This window comes from Ambystoma mexicanum, chromosome 2q (genome assembly GCF_040938575.1).
Source record: "Ambystoma mexicanum isolate Mex_15411 chromosome 2q, UKY_AmexF1_1, whole genome shotgun sequence".
In the NCBI taxonomy this organism is placed as follows: Eukaryota; Metazoa; Chordata; class Amphibia; order Caudata; family Ambystomatidae; genus Ambystoma; species Ambystoma mexicanum.
In genome coordinates, this window is record NC_090924.1 from 323,210,582 (window position 1) to 323,230,034 (window position 19,453).

General features: G+C 41.8%; 1 protein-coding gene across 14 annotated transcripts in view; it reads right to left on the bottom strand.

Annotated features, from left to right (window-relative positions):
• LOC138569380 (uncharacterized) overlaps positions 1-19,453 on the bottom strand; it is a 248,235-nt gene that overhangs the window by 31,027 nt on the left and 197,755 nt on the right. For 3 of the 14 annotated variants that reach the window (XR_011303222.1, XR_011303224.1, XM_069647311.1), the window contains exons 2-6: positions 11,907-12,080; positions 2,688-2,763; positions 1,995-2,114; positions 1,324-1,368; positions 1,135-1,187 (exon numbers count right to left, since the gene is read on the bottom strand). Coding sequence is in view for 7 of the 14 variants with exons in the window: in XM_069647311.1 (XP_069503412.1) it covers positions 1,135-1,182 (48 nt within the window). In the remaining 7 variants the exon portion in view is untranslated. Of the gene's footprint in view, positions 1-1,134; positions 1,369-1,994; positions 2,115-2,687; positions 2,764-11,906; positions 12,081-19,453 lie in introns of all 14 variants that reach the window. The other 11 variants (XR_011303225.1, XR_011303226.1, XM_069647313.1 and 8 more) reach the window with 4 other exon arrangements.

Genomic DNA, 19,453 nt, shown 5'->3' on the forward strand with positions numbered 1-19,453 from the left:
GGGTATTTAAGCCCTGCATGAATGCACATGTGGCTGGGTTATGTGTTGGCAGCTCTGCGGACTGCTGATGGTCAGGATGCTTTTGTAAGCCATTTCCACATTGGTGTTCACACTGGAACTGGCGAGTTGTCTTGAGGAAACAAGCGTGATGCACCGGTCATGATGGCCGTTTTCCTGGATTGTTGTCATGTGGAGGTGAGGCTCTTTGGCAGTTTAAACAAATCTCCCTTCCAGCCAGCACCACAAATGGGGCTAGGGGTGATTTTTGCAAACTGCAAAAAAATGTTGATCTATGATCGGAAGGAGGGGCAGGGGGAAAATTGATAAAAATCCTTACTCCAAGAATTATATCGCTTCAGCTGCCCTTGAAGGAATGGCATCAGGAATCCCTAGAATGAACACCTCCAGGTAACTCATGGCTTTGAACCAAAGCTTCCGGTAGGCTGGCCTTCTTGGTCCACAGTATCCTCCTCGGCCCATTTCATGAGGCCCAGTCCCCTACTTCATCACACCATCCAATTAGGGATAATATAATGTGTGATGCACATTTTGTAAGCACAGAAACACAACCCATTGCCCAATAAATAAATAAATAAAACTCTACGGCTGGTCAACCTAACAAGAACTGTGGTGTGGCTCACTGACCATGTAAGGGCAGAGAGAGCTAGTGCCCTATACAAACAGGTGCCTCTGTAGATCAAAACACAACCATATTGTCAAAAAGTCAACAAAGCAAGTGATGCCTGCGCACAAATACAATCACCCATACCATGCCTGCATTCATGCAAATAGAGACTGCACTGTCACACTGAGGCAACAATCCGAAACCAGGCTATCCCGTCTTATTTTCCTACCCAAGAAGGGGGACTGGATGTGTCGTGTGTGGGTGGGTAGAAGATTGGTTGAAATTAGTGGATGGCCACATTGGTAGTGCATGACTCTACAGGTGGGTAGATGAATGCTCAGCCTTGAGGATGGATACAGGAGAATAACAAGATAGATGGAAAGCAGAGCGAATAAGGATAATTGCCTTCAGGGTTGCTAGATTTGATGTCCCATAATGTCATAATTGAAATACCCACAGTATTTGAATTGGGGAAAATGACTCCCAAGAATTGGGCACGTTTAACTCACCAAGTCGTTGAAGTTCCATAAAACTGCATACTTTTTCGGCAGAACCATTTAACCTACATAGAACATAAATAAAAACAGCTATTCTTGAGCATCAGTACATGGTGTACAAAAGCAGTAATATAGCAATGCAGTTAAAGTCCGGAAGAAGGAATAGTAACTTATCTGATAATAACATGCTTTGTGATTCACCTCTGCCCGAGCAGAAAAGGTTGGCATATTACTTGCCAGATGAACCTATTGAGGAAAATATCTTCTATTAGCTTGCATCATGTGCACAAGATGCTGCCATTTTACAACCAATGTCCATTCATCAAATACGTAAGGCATTGCTATCTAGTGCTGGGCTGTCTGTGGGGTTAATCAAGAATGACCTATGGGCGTCCTGGGCTCTGAATGGTTATGATTTAGTCGATTAGTGACTAGGCTAAAGAGTGGAGGGACAGTTAATGGAACACTAGAGGAGGCATAGACAGACACTGGTATGCAAATATCCCTTAGAAATCCAGATCTCAAACTGAAGTAGCCATCTGCGATGAAACAACCCACAGCTTTTAGTCCCGCCCAGCCCCGCTGCATGGCTTACTTACCAATCCACCACAGAAAAAAAATCTACTCCTGCATGCCCTCATAATATTCAGTGTCATCTGTTGGCTGCGACCCTCCCTTTGCTCTTGAGGTTTTTCCCCCCCAGAAGAAAAAACTATTCTATCCACTTTGATTTATGTCAACTATTGCCAGTTTATTTCTATTCCATATGGAATGAGTCCTTTGGCAGAGCCTTTCACCCCCCCCCCATTTACTGTATCCAAATGCATCTCAAGTTCAATTTAAAAGAGCAGCCCATGTCTGATGTCACTTACATCGTGTCCCTCTATTTTCTGAAGATGTGCTCTTGGAGGGAGGTGGGGATGCTGCTTTTTGAAGTCTTCACTTGTAGAAGCCCTGTAGAATCAGTGTGCTGAAAACATACACCAGGGTCCCTAGAAATTACAAAGACCAGGGAATACATATATGAAATCACAACAACATCTTCACAATAGAAGCCATGTGGCTAACACATTTCAGTTAGAAGCACAGATTTAATAACTGAATTCATCTATTTTGGGGACACAGTCACCAAATAATTTCTCTGTTACACACCTTTCTCACAACCATGATCTTAAAATTATTTTATTTCTTTGTCGACAAAATATAGATTTGGACTAAAATCCAAGTTAATATACATACAAATCTATTAGAACATAAACACAGACAGTGACACATATACACACACACACACACATTAAAACATCCAGAAAAATGTTCCTAGACCAATGCAGAAAGTGCAATTCGTGCAATACATAAATAAAGTGTATTTAGTGCAGATAAAGTGCAGTGTTACTGGCTAGTGTGGGAGAGCAATCAGTGTGATGGCATACTGTGCCAGTCAAGATTAAACACGATAAGGTGCAGGCAAACTAGTCATGAAAAATCATGAAACTGTAAAATTCAATTGTACAAACACCAAAACTAACCACTAGGCAAAAAGCTATTGCATAAATGCATATACATACCTCCAGGGAAAAAGTCCAATTTTCGATATAGAGCCCATAAAGAGCCTGGTCTTCTCCAGGGCCAGATTACATTAAACTGAAACATAATACGAAACAAAATAATTACTCGTAAATTTAACTAGGAGACATGGAGGGGGAAGGGAGAAAGCACAAAACAACTAGAAGTGGGAAAATACCCGCACTGTACGTCAAAAAATACTAATAGGAGATTCCCCCCACTATACCAAATGCCTTCCTAAATAACTCAATTCGAGTGGTCTCATCACTACACGCCAAGTCATCGTCATCACATATTCACTTTCACCTCATCCGTAAAAACCAAAAAAGGAATAATTGTTGAAGAGAGCTACCTATAGCATTGGCATCATTTTGGCCATCTTGGAGATGCAAGACATGTTCAATGTGCAAAGCTAATGTCTATGCACAGGAGATGTTACATGTTCTAGACAACCACTTTCAAATTTTAGATGACCACATGCAGGAGACCAGGTTACATAATGGATCTATAATGTTATATGTGTGTATAGTAAGCCAAGCTAGCAATATATACTGTGTAATTGCTATTGTGTCCTAAAATAGTCATATTGATGGTGATACATTATCAACATATATAAAAATAACTATACTGAGAGCATCTGGCTGTCTGATTGATGACGATATTGCTGTACAGTTCACTAAACTAACATACATCAGGGCACATAATCAGTCACATATAAGATGGTCAATCAAATCAGTAATGCCCAATCGAGCTGACCATTCAGACCCTCCAAGTGCGATTTTAACTGGTAGATCCAATATTGTTCACGCCTTGATAAGGACATCTAGCGACCCACCTCTGTAAGCCACAATCTGCTCAATAACACACCACTGAATGTCGTCAGGTGTAGGTTGATGCTCGTAACAATGTGCCAAAGGCGCTTTTATCACCTTGTTCTGACTTCTTGATTTGTGCTCATGTATACGAGTGTGGACTGGCCATTTAGTTTTGGCAAAGTCATATTATAATGTAATATTTGTCACATGAGCATATGATCACATACACAACGCATGCCGTCTTGCCGTTCGTAAAGTGGCCATCTTTTTCCCACCACTTAAAAGATGGTAATTTACAATGTGGATTGGCACACAGAGCAACTGCCACATCTATGGTGGCCTTTTGCGGGAACTAATCTTAAGAGGGCACAAGTATCAGCATTAGGTTCCTATTGTTGAATAGGTGTGCTGGGGCTTGTGGTAAAAATTGGCTTGGAAGCACAAAGGCAGAAATGTAACCAATGTTACAGTGCAATCATTGGGACAGATAATATGCGCTATGTACCTCTCCAACCTGCTTAGTGCCAACTTCGTGCAGGCCTCGGATAGGTGACGGGACGGCCAGCCATCTAGGTAATTATAACCATTGGCATCCCAGCAAAAAGGGTGCAATGTCTTGTGTAGGGAAGGCAAAGGTTCCCGCCCATACAAGTTAGCAAAACAAAATGGCCACCATCAAAAGAGGGAAAGATGCTACGCTCTTGCCTATAGTAGACAGAAAAGATACAGAGGTGGCCTGCAGTAAAGGGGGTACAGAGGTGGCAAGTATGTTTATTTGAATTAATTTTTCTTTAGTTGTTGGGGGTTGTGTGGCGGAAGGGAGATGAAGATCCACTAGTAGTTTGGAAGCTTCTCTCGGACCGCTTGAAAAGCATGATTTAAACCGTGACAAATCCCTGTGTTCTAGGCAGCTTGATTGGCTGCTGCACCTTCGGTAGGTGAAAATTGATAGTATTCTGGATATTAGGTCTAAAGCAATAGTTACATTGATTAACACAAGTTTGTATGGATCATTAAATGATACAAAGCAGATGCTTTAAGTAAGGACTGCAGCTATATACTGAAAGACTGTCACACCACTTGGCATTGACTAATCTCCAATGCCAGAATGCAGCTATGCTTATATTCAGAGCAAGGGAAGGTAACCACTACAGTAATGAAGAAGCCATCCCAGATGGAGGGCTCTGGAAAATAACCATGTAAGCAGAGTGGACATTAAGCTGTCACATATGGAGAAATGACCAAACTGACAACAGAATTACTAATGAGCTCAGATTACAAAGCTAACCCTTCGGAAGAAAAGAGACTGGCATACTGCAATAGAACAGAAAGATTAATAACCATACCAAGAAGTGCTTGGTAATGGCATTTAAACACCACACTCAACCATGGTTAGAAGAAATTGTCTTTGGCTCAGCAGCTGGCGAAAAGCAACCACAAAAGAATTAGTAAAGTGGACAAGCCTTACTTTGCAATGACCGAGGGAGGTATAGGGGAATGGATGGTGCCATCATAAACTGTCAGAGAGACAAGGATATTAGACTGAGGCGACGACATGTGATATAAAAGGGATAGTTGGGCCACTTAATGTTATGTTGTTTAGCATGTATACTGCACAAGTCATCACCGTAGTGGTCTTAAAGTGCTGAATACTTATCCACTGGTGAGTGAATTGTGACCCAGCCAGGGTGCTAAAACCAGACAGCAGTTTGTGGGTGGGGGGGAATAAGGAAGGAGAGAGTGAGTTAAGGGAAAATGGGTGAACAAAACAGAACATAAATTAGGGTTAAATTAAACATGTTAGAAGGAGTGTGTGATCAGGGATGTATGCAAGAGATTTGTAGCTGCTAGGGAAATCAGAAGAAAACAACCTTAAAGGCAACCTCCTCTTTAGATGGTTCACGATATCTTGAGTGTGTTGAGATTTATGAAGAACGGTTATGATTGTGGGATGGCGACATTTGCGCAAGAGTTTCAGATAGTTTGTTGGCTATTTAATGTCAAAACGCTCCCTTGATAAGAGTTTCAGCAGACTGGAAAAAGCAAGTCCAATTGACAGAAGTGTCCGCACCAAGGGTTGGCTGTGTTTTGATGTATGTTGGCGATACAATGGGAAAAGGAGAGGGAAGAGAAAAAAAGCCATTCCCATCCAGAGTCAAAATCAAAGGCCTCTGGTCTGAGAAGGAAAAATCTAAATTCTTAAAGGACAGGGTCCTTAGTTTTGTTAATTATCTTTCTGATACAGTGGGTCGAAGCACCAGTTGTCCAAGAAGCCTCACTAAGGCATGCAAGTTTGGGGTGATAAAGTAACTGACTTGCATTACATGAGTTAAGCAATTACGTGACAATGTAGACAGTGGAGCCTAAGCAGTTACAGTCATTTAATGAAAGGGGAAGAGGGATCCAATCCAATAACTTTGGGTGAGAATCAACCATGAATAAAAGGATAACAGGACCAGGGGCAAAGGATCTGGTCCTCAACACGGTCCTTGTCTTTCCCCTTGTGTCAGGTAGGAAAGTTATAACTTTCAGACTATTTTCTGTGAGCATACAGAGGAAACTAAATCGGGGACTCCAACAACCTTTGGGTCACAAAGACCAGAGTGTGTGTATGTGCACTCTCTAGCTAAAAACAAATTTGAAAAAGATTTTGGAAAAAAAGTAAATTGATCTTTACCCTATTCTGTTTGTTTGCAATTGGCTGTTAGGGAAGTTATCGATAATCTGAAACGGGTTATGTGAACCGAGGGACAACAACTCGTTCTACATGATGTAGCGCTGTGATGACCAGCTTATTTAGGCATAGTTACATTGTTCTGTGTGTCCCTATTTGCCTACTGTAAATTGTATATAAGGGCTCCTGGAAAAAAAACGATTCTGCCCAGGAGGGCTCAATTGAAAACAACAAAGTGAAAGGGTTGTGTGCGCAATCCCTTCACTGCTCACTAACCATTTCCATATAGCACTAGAAAGAATGCACCACTTGTTATTTTTAAGGTACTTCTATTTATATATGAAAATATTCAGTTACTGGTGATTTTAAGGTTGATTATCATCGGTTTACAAAGTAAAGCAAATCTATTTGCACAAAAACAAAGTGAAACGTGCACATCTTTGCACATACAATTATACACGTACCATAATGCTGTTGCTGCTGTCGATAAATATGAAAACAACAGGGGTTGATACATATACACAAATCAAAAACAAGTTTACAAACTTAGTCGTTACATAAACAGTGGTAAAACATATCACACTGTGGTTTACAGGGAAAGTTTTGTCTACACCAAGGTGTTTCAGCCAGTTCTATGGGCTGTCTAAGCCATGCTTTTTTCTGGCCTTCGTCAGGACGGGGTGGACAATGTTGTCAAGATGTTCAAGTTCAACTGAAAAGGGAATGGAAGAGCTCATGTGTAATTATAATGTCTGATTGAATCATACAGTGTCTATTGTGTAAATCACAGGCACTGCTTACCTGTGGGTTTTATTAGCCACAAGTGTCCCCAGCAAAAAACGGAGGATTATGGGGCTCGTAGTGTCTCGTGTTCATCAGTTATCATTGGGTACCTAATACACACAGGCGAGGCATAATGGACAACTATATTGTCTCTATTGTCCCCATAATGTTCATGAACAGTTAAGTAACTAGCCAGAACTTAAATTTTTGGTGATGCAAGCGCTTACCTGTATACAGGTAGCGCTACACCAACGATCTCGCTGGGCGTGAGAATCGCCTGATCTCTGGATCGCCTGGTTGGAGGTGGTCTGTCTCAACAAGTGAGAGGTGGTTTTAGGATGGTGACACAACACCATTTTATATAGGTGTGATCAAAGATGTATCCAATCTTGTGCATATACCTTGCTGTGGTACGATTCCATATGTCTGCCGGCACACGCAATCGAGTCTCTCGAAGTACTGAGGCTAGGCAGTGGGCCGGAGCTGCTGTATGCTAGTAACTCGAGCCCCTCGAGGAGCAGAGCTGAAAGCACGGTCGAGCCGCGATGCGAACACTGTTGCTAAGACACCCAGTGATTAAGCACTGGCGGCCATGTTGGGAGGGGCATTACTGAAGACTGGCATGTTTAAAGGATGTCTACCTGATCATGTTGTCCAAACCTCTGTTGATAATTAGGGAGGGTTGCCTAGTCCAAAATACAAAAATGGAATCCATTTTAGGGTTGTATACACCCGTTGCCATGGCAAAGGTGCAGAAGCATATCCCTAACACAGAGCCACGAAGGAAAAAAGCTGAATTTGTCTTTTATGGTCTCATGTGCCCGAACTAGATCAATAACTCAATTTTGTGTGGAAAAACTATTTTTTGCTTATGTTGATGGTAACGACAGATATACCTACAGTCCTCTAAAGGAGCCGGATATCAGTCTAGTTACCCCCCAGTTGTTTTTCAGAAGATACAAGTTAGGGCCAGAACATGGTGTGGCCAGACAATATCAATTGGGGAGCAATGGCTGAGTCATGTGTACATATGGTCCGGGACAGGACAGTGGAGGGACTATCTAGCGACAAGATAGTATAGTCATGATTGTGCAAGGTAGGCCAGTGGCCACGAAACAAATGGACACGTGTGTTGGAACGAATTCATATGTGGAAGCATGGATGTCCTAACAGATGACGCTATTATCCATAGAGTTATAACATTCACATTGGATAGTTCAGTTGGAAAAACATGCCCCTGTCTGTGGGGCATGTGGCAGTTCATTAAACAAAAACAGAAACAATCAGTGACCAGCTAACAGAGTGGGCACAAATATGTTACAGTGAACTTATAGGACCGAGCATTCAACAATAGATGTACCTATAGGTATAGTTAAGCTCCATCTTGCTTTTATATTCCCCATGGCATAACTGAGTTGTGCATGTATCTACCAGGGATCTCAGAGACAAGAAAGGGTCTGTGTCCTAAGAATAGGCCTACCGGACACATGACAAAAGACCAATCTCTTCTTAAATTTTACTTCAAGGCTTGTGGGTGATAGCTCTTAAAGTGCAGTAAGGTATTGCGGTCGGTCGGTTTTCTTTAAAGTTCTGTCTTCAACCGTTCTCCCGTTTTGTATATATGCAGGTCAAGATAGTCGATCTGATGATGATCCCATTGCATGGTGAACCTTATGTGCGGATTACGTAAAATAAGTCACTGATGAAATTCCTGTAATTCAATCAGAGTCCCTGTCCAAACCAGTATGACGTCGTAAATATACTGTTTCCATAACTCTATGTGTCTTCGGTAGGGATTCTGGTCACACTTACGTAATCCACACATAAAGTTCTCCTAGTTTCCTAGAACCGGCGACTCCAACAAACAACACACTGTGGAACCTGCCCCCTGTCACGAACACTATAAATCTGGGAAATGTGTGGCATGTGCACTGATCCTCCAAAAAAATGTTTTTGAACATAAGAAAGTCAAATGGACAATGAAAGAACATACGAATTGCAACACCACCAAAGGGGTGATTTATATCATCGAATGCCCCTGTGGCCTACTCTATGTGGGCAAAACCATTCGCCCAATCAAGATGTGTATTTCAAAACATCGTTCCTGCATTAGAAACAATATCCCAGACAAACCTTGGCTAGAACATTTTGGCCACAAGAATCATAAGGACACTGATCTAGATGATATATCATTCAAAAGGTAACACCAACAATAAGAGGGGACGATCTCAACAAGACCCTTACCCAACTAGAACAAAGGTGGGTCCATAAATAAGATACTGTACACTCAGGTCTCCGTAGAGTGGAAATCATTTATATGACTATAACATTTCCAGTACCATCAGAAGAGATTGGTCTTTTGTCATGTGTCTGGTAGTCCTATTCTTAGGACACAGACCCTTTCTTATCTCCGAGATCCCTGGTAGATACTTGCACAACTCGGTTATGCCATGGGAATATAAAAGCAAGATGGAGCTTAACTATACCTATAGGTGCATCTATTGTTGAATGCTCGGTCCTATAGGTCCACTGTAACATATATGTGCCCACTCTATGTTATCTGGTCACCGATTGTGTTCCTGTTTTTGCTTGTGAATGAACTGGCACATGCCCTATAGACAGGGACATGTTTTTCCAATTGAACTATCCAATGTGAATGTTATAACTCTATGGATAATAGTGTCATCGGTTAGGACATCCATGCTTCCACATAGGAATTCGTTCCAACACACTTGTTTTGTGGCCACTGACCTACCTTGCACAATCATGACTATACCACCTTGTCGCTAGATAGTCCCTCCACCGTCCTGTCCCGGACCATGTGTACACATGGCTCAGCCATTACTCCCCAATTGATATTGTCTGGCCACACCATGTTCTGGCCCTTACTTGTATCTTCGGAAAAACAGCTGGAGGCCAACTAGACTGATATCAGGCTCCTTTAGAGGACTTTAGGCATATCTGTCGTTACCATCAACATAAGCAAAAAATAGTTTTTCCACACAAAATTGAGTTATTGATCTAGTTCGGGCACATGAGACCATAAAAGACAAATTGTGCTTTTTTCATTCGTGGCTCTGTGTTAGGGATATGCTTCCCCACCTTTTGTATATTGACTAGGTAACCCACCCTAATTAATCGACAGAGGTTTGGACAACATGATCAGGTAGATATCCTTTAAACATGCCAGTCTTGAGTAATACCCCTCCCAACATGGCCGCCAGTACTTAATCACTGGGTGTTTTAGCAACGGCGTTTGCATCACGACTCGACCGTGCTTTCAGCTCTGCTCCTCGAGGGGCTTGCGTTACTAGCATACAGCAGCTCAGGGCCACTACCTAGCCTCAGTACTTCGAGAGACTTGATGGCGCGTGCCGGCAGACATATGGAATAGTACCACAGCAAGGTATGTGTACGAGATTGGATAGATCACACCTATATAAAATGGTGTTGTGTAACCATCCTAAAACCACCTCTCACTTAACAGGAGACAGACCACCTACAACCAGGCGATCCAGAGATCAGGCGATTCACACGCCCAGCGAGATCGTTGGTGTAGCGCTACCTGTATAAAGGTAAGCGTTTGCATCACCAAAAAATTAAGTTCTGGCTAGTTACTTCAATGTTCATGAACATTCTGGGGACAATAGAGACAATATAGTTGTCCATTATGTCTCCTCTGTGTGTATTAGGTACCCAACAATAACTGATGAACACAAGACACTACGAGTCCCATAATCCTCCCTGTTTTTTGCTGGGGACACTTGTGGCTAATAAAACCCACAGGTAAGCAGTGCCTGTGATTTACACAACAGACACTGTTTGATTCAATCTGACATTGTAATTACACACAAGCAGTTCCCTTACACTCTTCCATTCCCTTTTCAGCTTAACTTGAACATTTTGACAACGTTGTCCACCCCGTCCTGACGAAGGCCAGAAAAAAACACGGCTTAGACAGCCCATAGAACTGGCTGAAACACCTTGGTGTAGACGAAACGTTCCCTGTAAACCACAGTGTCATATGTTTTACCACTGTTTATGTAACACCTAAGTTTGTAAACTTGTTTTTGATCTGTGTATGTATCAACCCCTGTCGTCGTTTTCATATTTATCGACAGCAGCAACAGCATTATGTTACGTGTATAACTGTATATGCAAAGATGTGCACGTTTCACTTTATGTTTTTGTGCAAATAGATTTGCTTTACTTTGTAAACTGATGATGTTCAACCTAAAAATCACCAGTAACATGAATATTTTCATATATAAATAGAAGTACCTTAGAAATAACAAGAAGTGGTGCATTATTTCTAGTGCTAGATGAAAATGGTGAATGAGCAGTGATGGGATTGCGCACACAACCCTTTCACTTTGTTGTTTCCTATTTGCATACCGTCATCTGTTAACTAGATAAAAGTCTGCTGGGACTAGAAGCATGCATGGGACAGAAGAACTATCACTTTTCAATACATTAGAAATTGCACCGTAACTGGTAAGGCAGCTCTCTCCAATCTAGTAGCCCCAATATTCCCATACCAAAATCAACAATCGCTGACAAGCAACTGAGCGACAGTTGATGTAGCACATAAAACTTTGCAGAAACAAGAAAACAATATGTATCAAATTCAGCAAAAGACTTAAGTATGTGATGAAGAGACTATGCTGTTTTTCTTTCTTTTCTCATGTTGGCACTAACCGACCGTTTAGAGGGGAAGGGCTTCCGTTTTTAGTGGGGGCAGACACGCTAGATAGACTGAAGATTGAAGCACTTACAGCTCCTCAAATGGGTAGTCAGAGAAACACCACAGGCTTCGTTAGACACATGGACACTTATGAAGTCACAAATGCACAGACAGACAGAGCTGCAAACAGTTGGACACAAACAAGCACAGAGTAAAACGGTTCTACTACTTCTAAAGTACGCTTAACTACCCCACCAAATCTCACCAGTGTGCTGGCTGCGGCAATCAGTTTATCTTCTACTGCGAGATAAGCATGCAGCAATGTTGGCAGACCTCTGGAGGTTGAGTACAATGGAGAAGCAAACATGAACCAGGTAAGAACAAGTGGGACTGCTGAGGGCAGGATGATCCAACTGTCTTGCAGACACATTCTCAAATTCTGCATAAAGCATTAAACAAAAAAGAAGACATTCCAGATGATTAACAGCTCTAAGCAATGAAATAATTCATGCTAAGCCAGTTAAAATCATAAAACGGTTATGGTGTGAACAAATAAGAACTAGCACAGGGCACATGCAAGCTCCTTCATGTTGGCTTTAGAGGATTCACATTCACCCACATACATTTGATTGGAAAATGGAGGCAACTTAATTTCCAACACCAATTGACAAAACAAAAATCCTACTTTTCAAACACTGTTTCACAAGAATCCATGAAATAACCCAAAGCATTGACCAGCTGAGTCATTTCCAGAAGCATTGTTCCTCTTTGGGATTCAATGGATATGCTGCTACCAGTCAAAAATGTGGCTGCTTTCAACTAATTATCCCTAGTAGAAGCAATTTTAGTAAATGGTTCCATCAGATTTATTATGCCCCAGAATAAAGTGGATCATAAAACCTATTTGAGGAGAAATATCACTAAATACTGTTCTAGGAAATAAAATGCCTAAAGGTCCCAGGTGAGCAAGTATCCAGACCACATGACCTGGACACCTTTCTATCTCGACCAGTGCCCAACGGCGGTGCCAAATGTACCCCACAATACACTGGAGCCGAGAAGCGAACACCAGATTAAGCCTCAGCCTATCCATATCCATATAACATCTCACACCTACTGTTTTATAACACCATGGCATGCAGATGAAGGGACGCTTGGCAAAAATGGGGACACCTGTTTGCATGCTCAAACAAGCCTCTCCTGACAGGATGGCAACCTCCACCAGAAACTGACAACCCCTAAAGTAAATGCCTGATGTCCATGCCTCTCCACTTCTCTTACAAATGTCTGACTAAACCAATCAGGTTTTGACACCAAATGGCTCTACAACTACTCACTTGGGGGTGCCTCACAGCCTAACAACCCTAACTAGCTAACTATCGGTCTCCTAATTGGATATTGATCCTACTTCATTGAAACCCACCATCTTGTCACCTTTCCCAGACCACTGGCTCTACACTAGTTTTACCTGATGTCTGCTCACTGCCATTTTGTCCTGCTTTCCACCGAGAGGGGAAAATAGCCTCTTGCGTGTTCCAACTCCTCACATGGAATTTATCCATGCCCAGACCACCATCAGGCCTTGTTTTGAATTAAGTGAAATAACCTATTCCCTGACTCACATCAAAAGCCACCAACGAGAAAGTTGAATATCAGCTACTGTACTTAGCTATTCTACACAGGCTGCTATCATTGACAATTCAGGGAAAGAAAAATCCTAGACCTATTGTTCTCTGAGCATGGTTTCATGTCATTTCAACGCCAGTAATGACTTTGAAGTAATTACTACGATTTGTATAGTTTTTTTTTTAAATTGGGCGGCTCCCTTCCCTCCTTCCCCCTCACTACTATCTCTACCCCAAACCCCTCCCCACCTTTTTAACCCTTAATCCACAACTACATATATTTTTCGAAGTGATTACTTCGTAGTAAATTACCTCAAAGTAATTACGGTTGTTCAAACCACAGTATACCCTGAGCATGTAACCCTGCTTGTACACAAAGTTAACAGAATGTTACCTTCTAACCTAAAACATCAACATAGAAGGCGAATTAAAAGCTTGACAGATAAATAATAAATACCCATAAACCTTTATAATAATGGAACTCCAAGATCCAAGGAAATATAAATCTAAAACACTTCTTGATCCCTGACTGAACCGGACCAAAATCACAATTCTACATAACAAAGTCTTAAAACTCAAAAGGACAGGGCCCTTCCCCCGGCACCCCAAAGGAACACAACTTGCACTAGTCACCAGAACACCATTCACCACAGAGATGCTGTAGCATCTAACAAGACGAAATAGCAATAGAGGAAATGCTGTCCGGTCATTTGGTCGACAATTGGTCGACAGACAAATGGTCGACGCAATTTGGTCGAAAGACAAATGGTTGAATTTTTTTTTTATTTTTATATATATTTTTCAGGTTTTCATTTAGGAAAAAAAGGGTTTTTAAGCAAAAAAAAGGGGTTGGGGACCCCCCCCCCCAAAAAAAAAAGGGAAAATACCAAAAAATAAAATTTGACCATTTGTCTTTCGACAAATTGCGTTGACCATTTGTCCTGTCGACCTATTTTTTCGATCAAATGACCTGTAACCAGAGGAAACCCAATCGGACAACAACATTTTTTAGAACAGGACCAACAGGAATGGGATCCAGACCAACGAGTAATGACCCACAGCATGAAGACATTGTGGTAAATGTATCTGATTATGAACTGACCCCAGAAGAAACACACGTTTTTGAAAACAGGGTGATACAAGAAGTTGCTGCGTTGAAAGAGAAAACTAAAACAGAAAAAACGTTTCATAATCTAAATCGGACAGAAAAAGCCACTCTCAATACATTGCTATACAATGACTCAATAATCATTTGAAAAGCAGACCAAGGTGGGGCCACGGTGGTATTGAACAGGAAAGGCTATATAGGTTAGTGTATGAATCAACTAGGTGATAAACACAACTATCAACAATTGGAAGGTAATCCAAACAAAAGATTAATCCATCAAAAAGTTACAAAAGCAGAAGAAAGAAGATGGATTACGAAAAAAGAAGCGGCCTTTCTAATAGTAGATAAACCAAGGATTCCACAATTTTACATACTCCCTAAAATACATAAGTCCCTCATTAGACCACCGGGAAGACCCATAGTGTCTGGCTGCGACTCTATTTTAGAGCCATTACCCAAATTCACTGACCATTTCATGCAACCGATGGTCAAGGAAATGGCTTCTTTTGTAAAAGACACCTCGCAGATTATAAAAGAAATTGAAGGTAGATCATTTGACAACACTACTGAGATTTTGATCAGTTTGGACGTAATAGCCCTTTACATGAATATACCACAGAGAGCATCCCTTGAAGTGGTGGAAGAAAGATTACTTATGGAAACAATGAATACCAACACCCCAGTATCTTTCATAATGTGGTGTGCTGAAATGGCACTGATGGAAAGTTATTTCCATTTTAATGGAAATTTTTACAAACAAATACAGGGGACAGCCATGGGCGCCACCCTGGCCCCGAGCATTGCAAATCTGTACATGGAGGCCTTTGAAAAACACTGCATCTATAATAATTACAATCCATATAAACAGAATATACTGTTATGGAAAAGGTATATAGACGACGTGCTTATCATTTGGAGAGGAGAAGAGAATACTGCTGGTATGTTTTTGGATTAATCAACAAAACCAATATCTAAAATTCACGGAAAATCTAAGTAAGGTGGAGATTAATTACCTTGACGTTACCATTAAAGTAGACCCAGAGAAGGGAGAATTGTATGTAAAACCTTACAAAAAACCCACGGACCGCAATGCCCTATTACACTAGACAAGCTTTCACCCTACCCATACACGTGATAATTTACTGTTTGGCCAGTTTCTACGGCTAAAAAAGAACAGCACTAAGAATGCAGACTACAAAGAAGGAGCCCAGAGACTGAGAAGTGATCTACATAAAAGAGGTTACCCTACCAGGCTAACAAAAAGGGCCATGAAGAGAGCTGACAATAATAACAAAGGCAATTCTTGAACAAAATCCCAGAGAAAAGAACAAAGATAACAACCTCTCAAATAGAATTCAGAAAATTATCCATCGTAATTGGAAAATTCTGGAAAAGGGGAAAGTACCGCTACAGAGACCGTTGACGGCATTTCGAAGAAGTAGGTCGATAAAAGATCAGATCATGCGAAACGACATCACTAAACAGATTAAACCACAGTTGACCTTAACAGAAACATGGGGGATGCGGGCACCAGAGGGACACTATCCATGTGGATCCTGTGTCTGTTGCCAACAAACCAATAAAACAACGGAAATTGACTTAGCTCTGAAAAGGGCATGGAAACAAAAGGTTCTAACGAATTGTAACTCTAATTTTGTAGTGTATGTGATCTGGTGCCCCTGTAAAAAGATTTATATAGGGAAGACAGAAAGAAAAATTAAAACCTGCATCACAGAACATAAAAGCTGCATAAAAAATAGGGTGCGTTCTGCCCCCCCGCCCCCAGTGGAACACTTTATAGAGATGGTACATAAAGTGGAAGATTTGAGATGGTCAATTGTATATGTAGAGAGACAAACAAATGATTCAAACCTTGATAGAAGAAAACTAGCTCGCAAAGAGAAATAACTAATTTTCCTAACTAAAAGCACAGAATTGGGTTTGAATGAAAAAACAGAATGATAATTTACTTGCTCTCTAGATGGAAAAAGCAGCGAAGTGGCCCTTTGAGAAAAGGATCGAAGCGGGTCATCAGCTACCAGCGTGTGCCATCACCTAAGCTGAAAGAACATAATAAGCGTCCATAGAAACTCACAGAGCGAGAAACCCGGGAAGGGATTGCGGGGAACGCGGGCGCTGCCATGCCCATTAGGAGCGCGAGATCAGGACGCACCGGCGGGCTCAAGTCGCAGAGCCCTTAAGTGGAAAGAGCAAGGGGCCGAAGGCAGGGAATGCAAAAAGAGGAATAAATAAGGTGGTGAGCGACTGACGTAGCGTCCGTTAATCATGTGACGATCACGTCACGTGGTCATTTGGAAACTATAAAAAGTTAAGACGGGTTTCATTAAGGGACGTAGGTGACCAACAGAAACGGACAGAGACGCCAACAGTGAGAGAAAATGGGAGACGGACCATAAAAGAAGCGACGACAGCATACTCCCGGTGCCTGGGAGCAGTAGGAGTACGAAGATAACGCTAAGGTAAGAACGGCTCTGATAATATAAGCAATTAGAATCGTCTCCACATGACCAAGAAAAGTAAAACTCTATGCCCCTTGTGTTTCTCCACTATAGTACAAGAGAAGTGGAGTGCCTTGTATAAAGAAATAACTAGATGACACAATCCGGCCCAGCTAGCTGTCAGAAAAACTGCAGGAGCTGTAAATAACTAGTTAAATCAGAAACCGAAAGAACAAGAACATTAGGTCTGTATGAGAAATATAAGACGACTTATTACAGGATGGAAGTAAATGACAAAATAAATTGGGCAAACAAACTTTATGGTAAACTAGTACTGTGTCTCAAACAGGGGAATAGCATGGTTGTCCCGTTTGCTTCCATCTGGCAGTCAACACCCAAGTCAACATAACAGAGTAATCAACAAAAGTTGACAGAAAAATAGAGGGGCTATAACAAGACGAGAAAATGAAGAAGTGATTGATTAAGGTAACCTATGAATATTCCCAGACTACTAATAATACATACTGAGAATACATGGAGTGAGATAGCATTTAGAACAACTGAATGAAGTAATACAAAGCCTGCCATTAATGAATGCTCTGTAGAATGACCTGTACTGAGTAAGATGGAGAGATGATGTAGTTAATAGATGTGAAGAAGGAGCTACTATAATAAGCTACTCCTTCGTGTTGCGAGTTATTGTAGCAGGTTGTACATAATAAAAAAAAATTTGAACACTAAAATTCGAATATCCCATACTTGCTTCCCACAGTTTTCTGTTTGATGGTTGGACATTATGGAAGGACAAATTGGACCTCATTGACAGTTGATCCCTAGAAAAAAACCTAAAAGAAGACAAACATAATTGTACATTGCAATTGACTGTGGTATATTTTTTACCCCTGAAGAATTTCCTTGTTAGTTGTATGAAAGTGTGAAAGGAATGAAACATGTCGGGTATGGTATGAATGCAGTATGAAAGTAAGCATGGGTGATATAAATACAGAGTGAAAGGTTTTTATGGACTGGGATGTACTTCTCTATGAGAGAGGAGAGCAAACAACAGATCCCTATGACATTTTTATTCTTAATTAATTGTTAAATTAAGAAATACTACATGTTATTGAATGTGCATAGTCAAATTGAAAATATTGAGAAAATGTTTGTTTATTAATTGTGTGATAAACTGCTATAACTGCAAAACAGAAAAAGATAAAAAAAAGTTTTATTAACAATATGGTGGAAAAATAACAATTTTTGATACAATTTGGTGTGGTATATGATAATATAATGAGAATAAATCATGTATAAAAAGGAAAAAACCATAATAGGACTTGGGGAAGCAAGTGACCCTGTAAACATAGTGTATCGTTAAACAAAAGTCTTTGGTAGAGGGCTGTTTACAAGTGGTCATTATAAATAGTACCTCTGGTCTCTGTGGGCCTCATTCCGACCCTGGCGCTAAGCGAAAAACGATGGCGGTAAATGATTACCGCCATCATTTTCCGCTAGGTCCGATTATGACCCTTGACCGTTAACTACAATGCCATTAGCGGCATCGTAGTCAACGCTGCCGCTATCTGCGCCAAGGACGCGCGCACGCGACTTCCCACACCGTACTTAGCGCCATGGCGGAAAGGTACGCGAATGCCGACCCAAGCGGACATGCACCTAACGCCATCACCCAGCCCGTTAAGTATCTTACCGCCATGGCGCTAAGTACGCCATCGCGAACCAACCATAACTGGCCATGTAAAGTGAATCCAGCTGCCACAGGTGCACAGAATCAGCACAGGTGGAGGCAATACAGACTCAGGAAGTACAAAAAGAGCACACCCCACCCCTTCCCACACCCAATCACACTCCACAATGATACCAATACGACTTGCAATGTTGGGGCTGGAGGACCTGATAGCAATGCAAGTGCTACTACTACAACAACAACAACAACAGGCAGCACAGAGGAGACGCAGGAGGAGAAGGAGGGCAAGGCAGGGCCAGCAAGCCCCACCAGCACAGCCAGTGCCACCACGCAGGCAGCCCCCAATCCCACGCATCAGAGCCAGTCCATTCAACCTCACTGCTGAGCAGATCCACACCCTGTACCGTTTGGACCGGGACACCATCAACGCCATCGTAGACATGACACAACGACATCGTCAGCATGATAGAAAGTCCAACCGCCATCCCACCCCTACTGAAGGTAGTGTCTGTACTCCACTTCCTGGCCACAGGCGCCTACCAGCACACAGTGGGGCACTTGCATGGCATTTCACAACCATTATTCTCACGTACACTTATCCAAGTGCTCGATGCCCTCCTCAAGCACACAGACGACCACATCTCATTACCACGGACTGCCCAGGAGATTGCAAACACCAAAGTGGTTTCCATGCACTAGCCGGCATACCTGGTTGCATTGGTGCCATCGACTGCACCCATGTGGAATTGGTGGTTCCACATGCCATGGAGGTACCGTACCGCAACCGGAAACAATTCCACTCAATCAACGTGCAAATGGTCTGTGACTCCAACAAGATCATCACACATTGTTGTGCCCGATTCCCCGGATCAACCCATGATTCAATGGTCCTGAGGAACTCCAAAATACCACGCTACA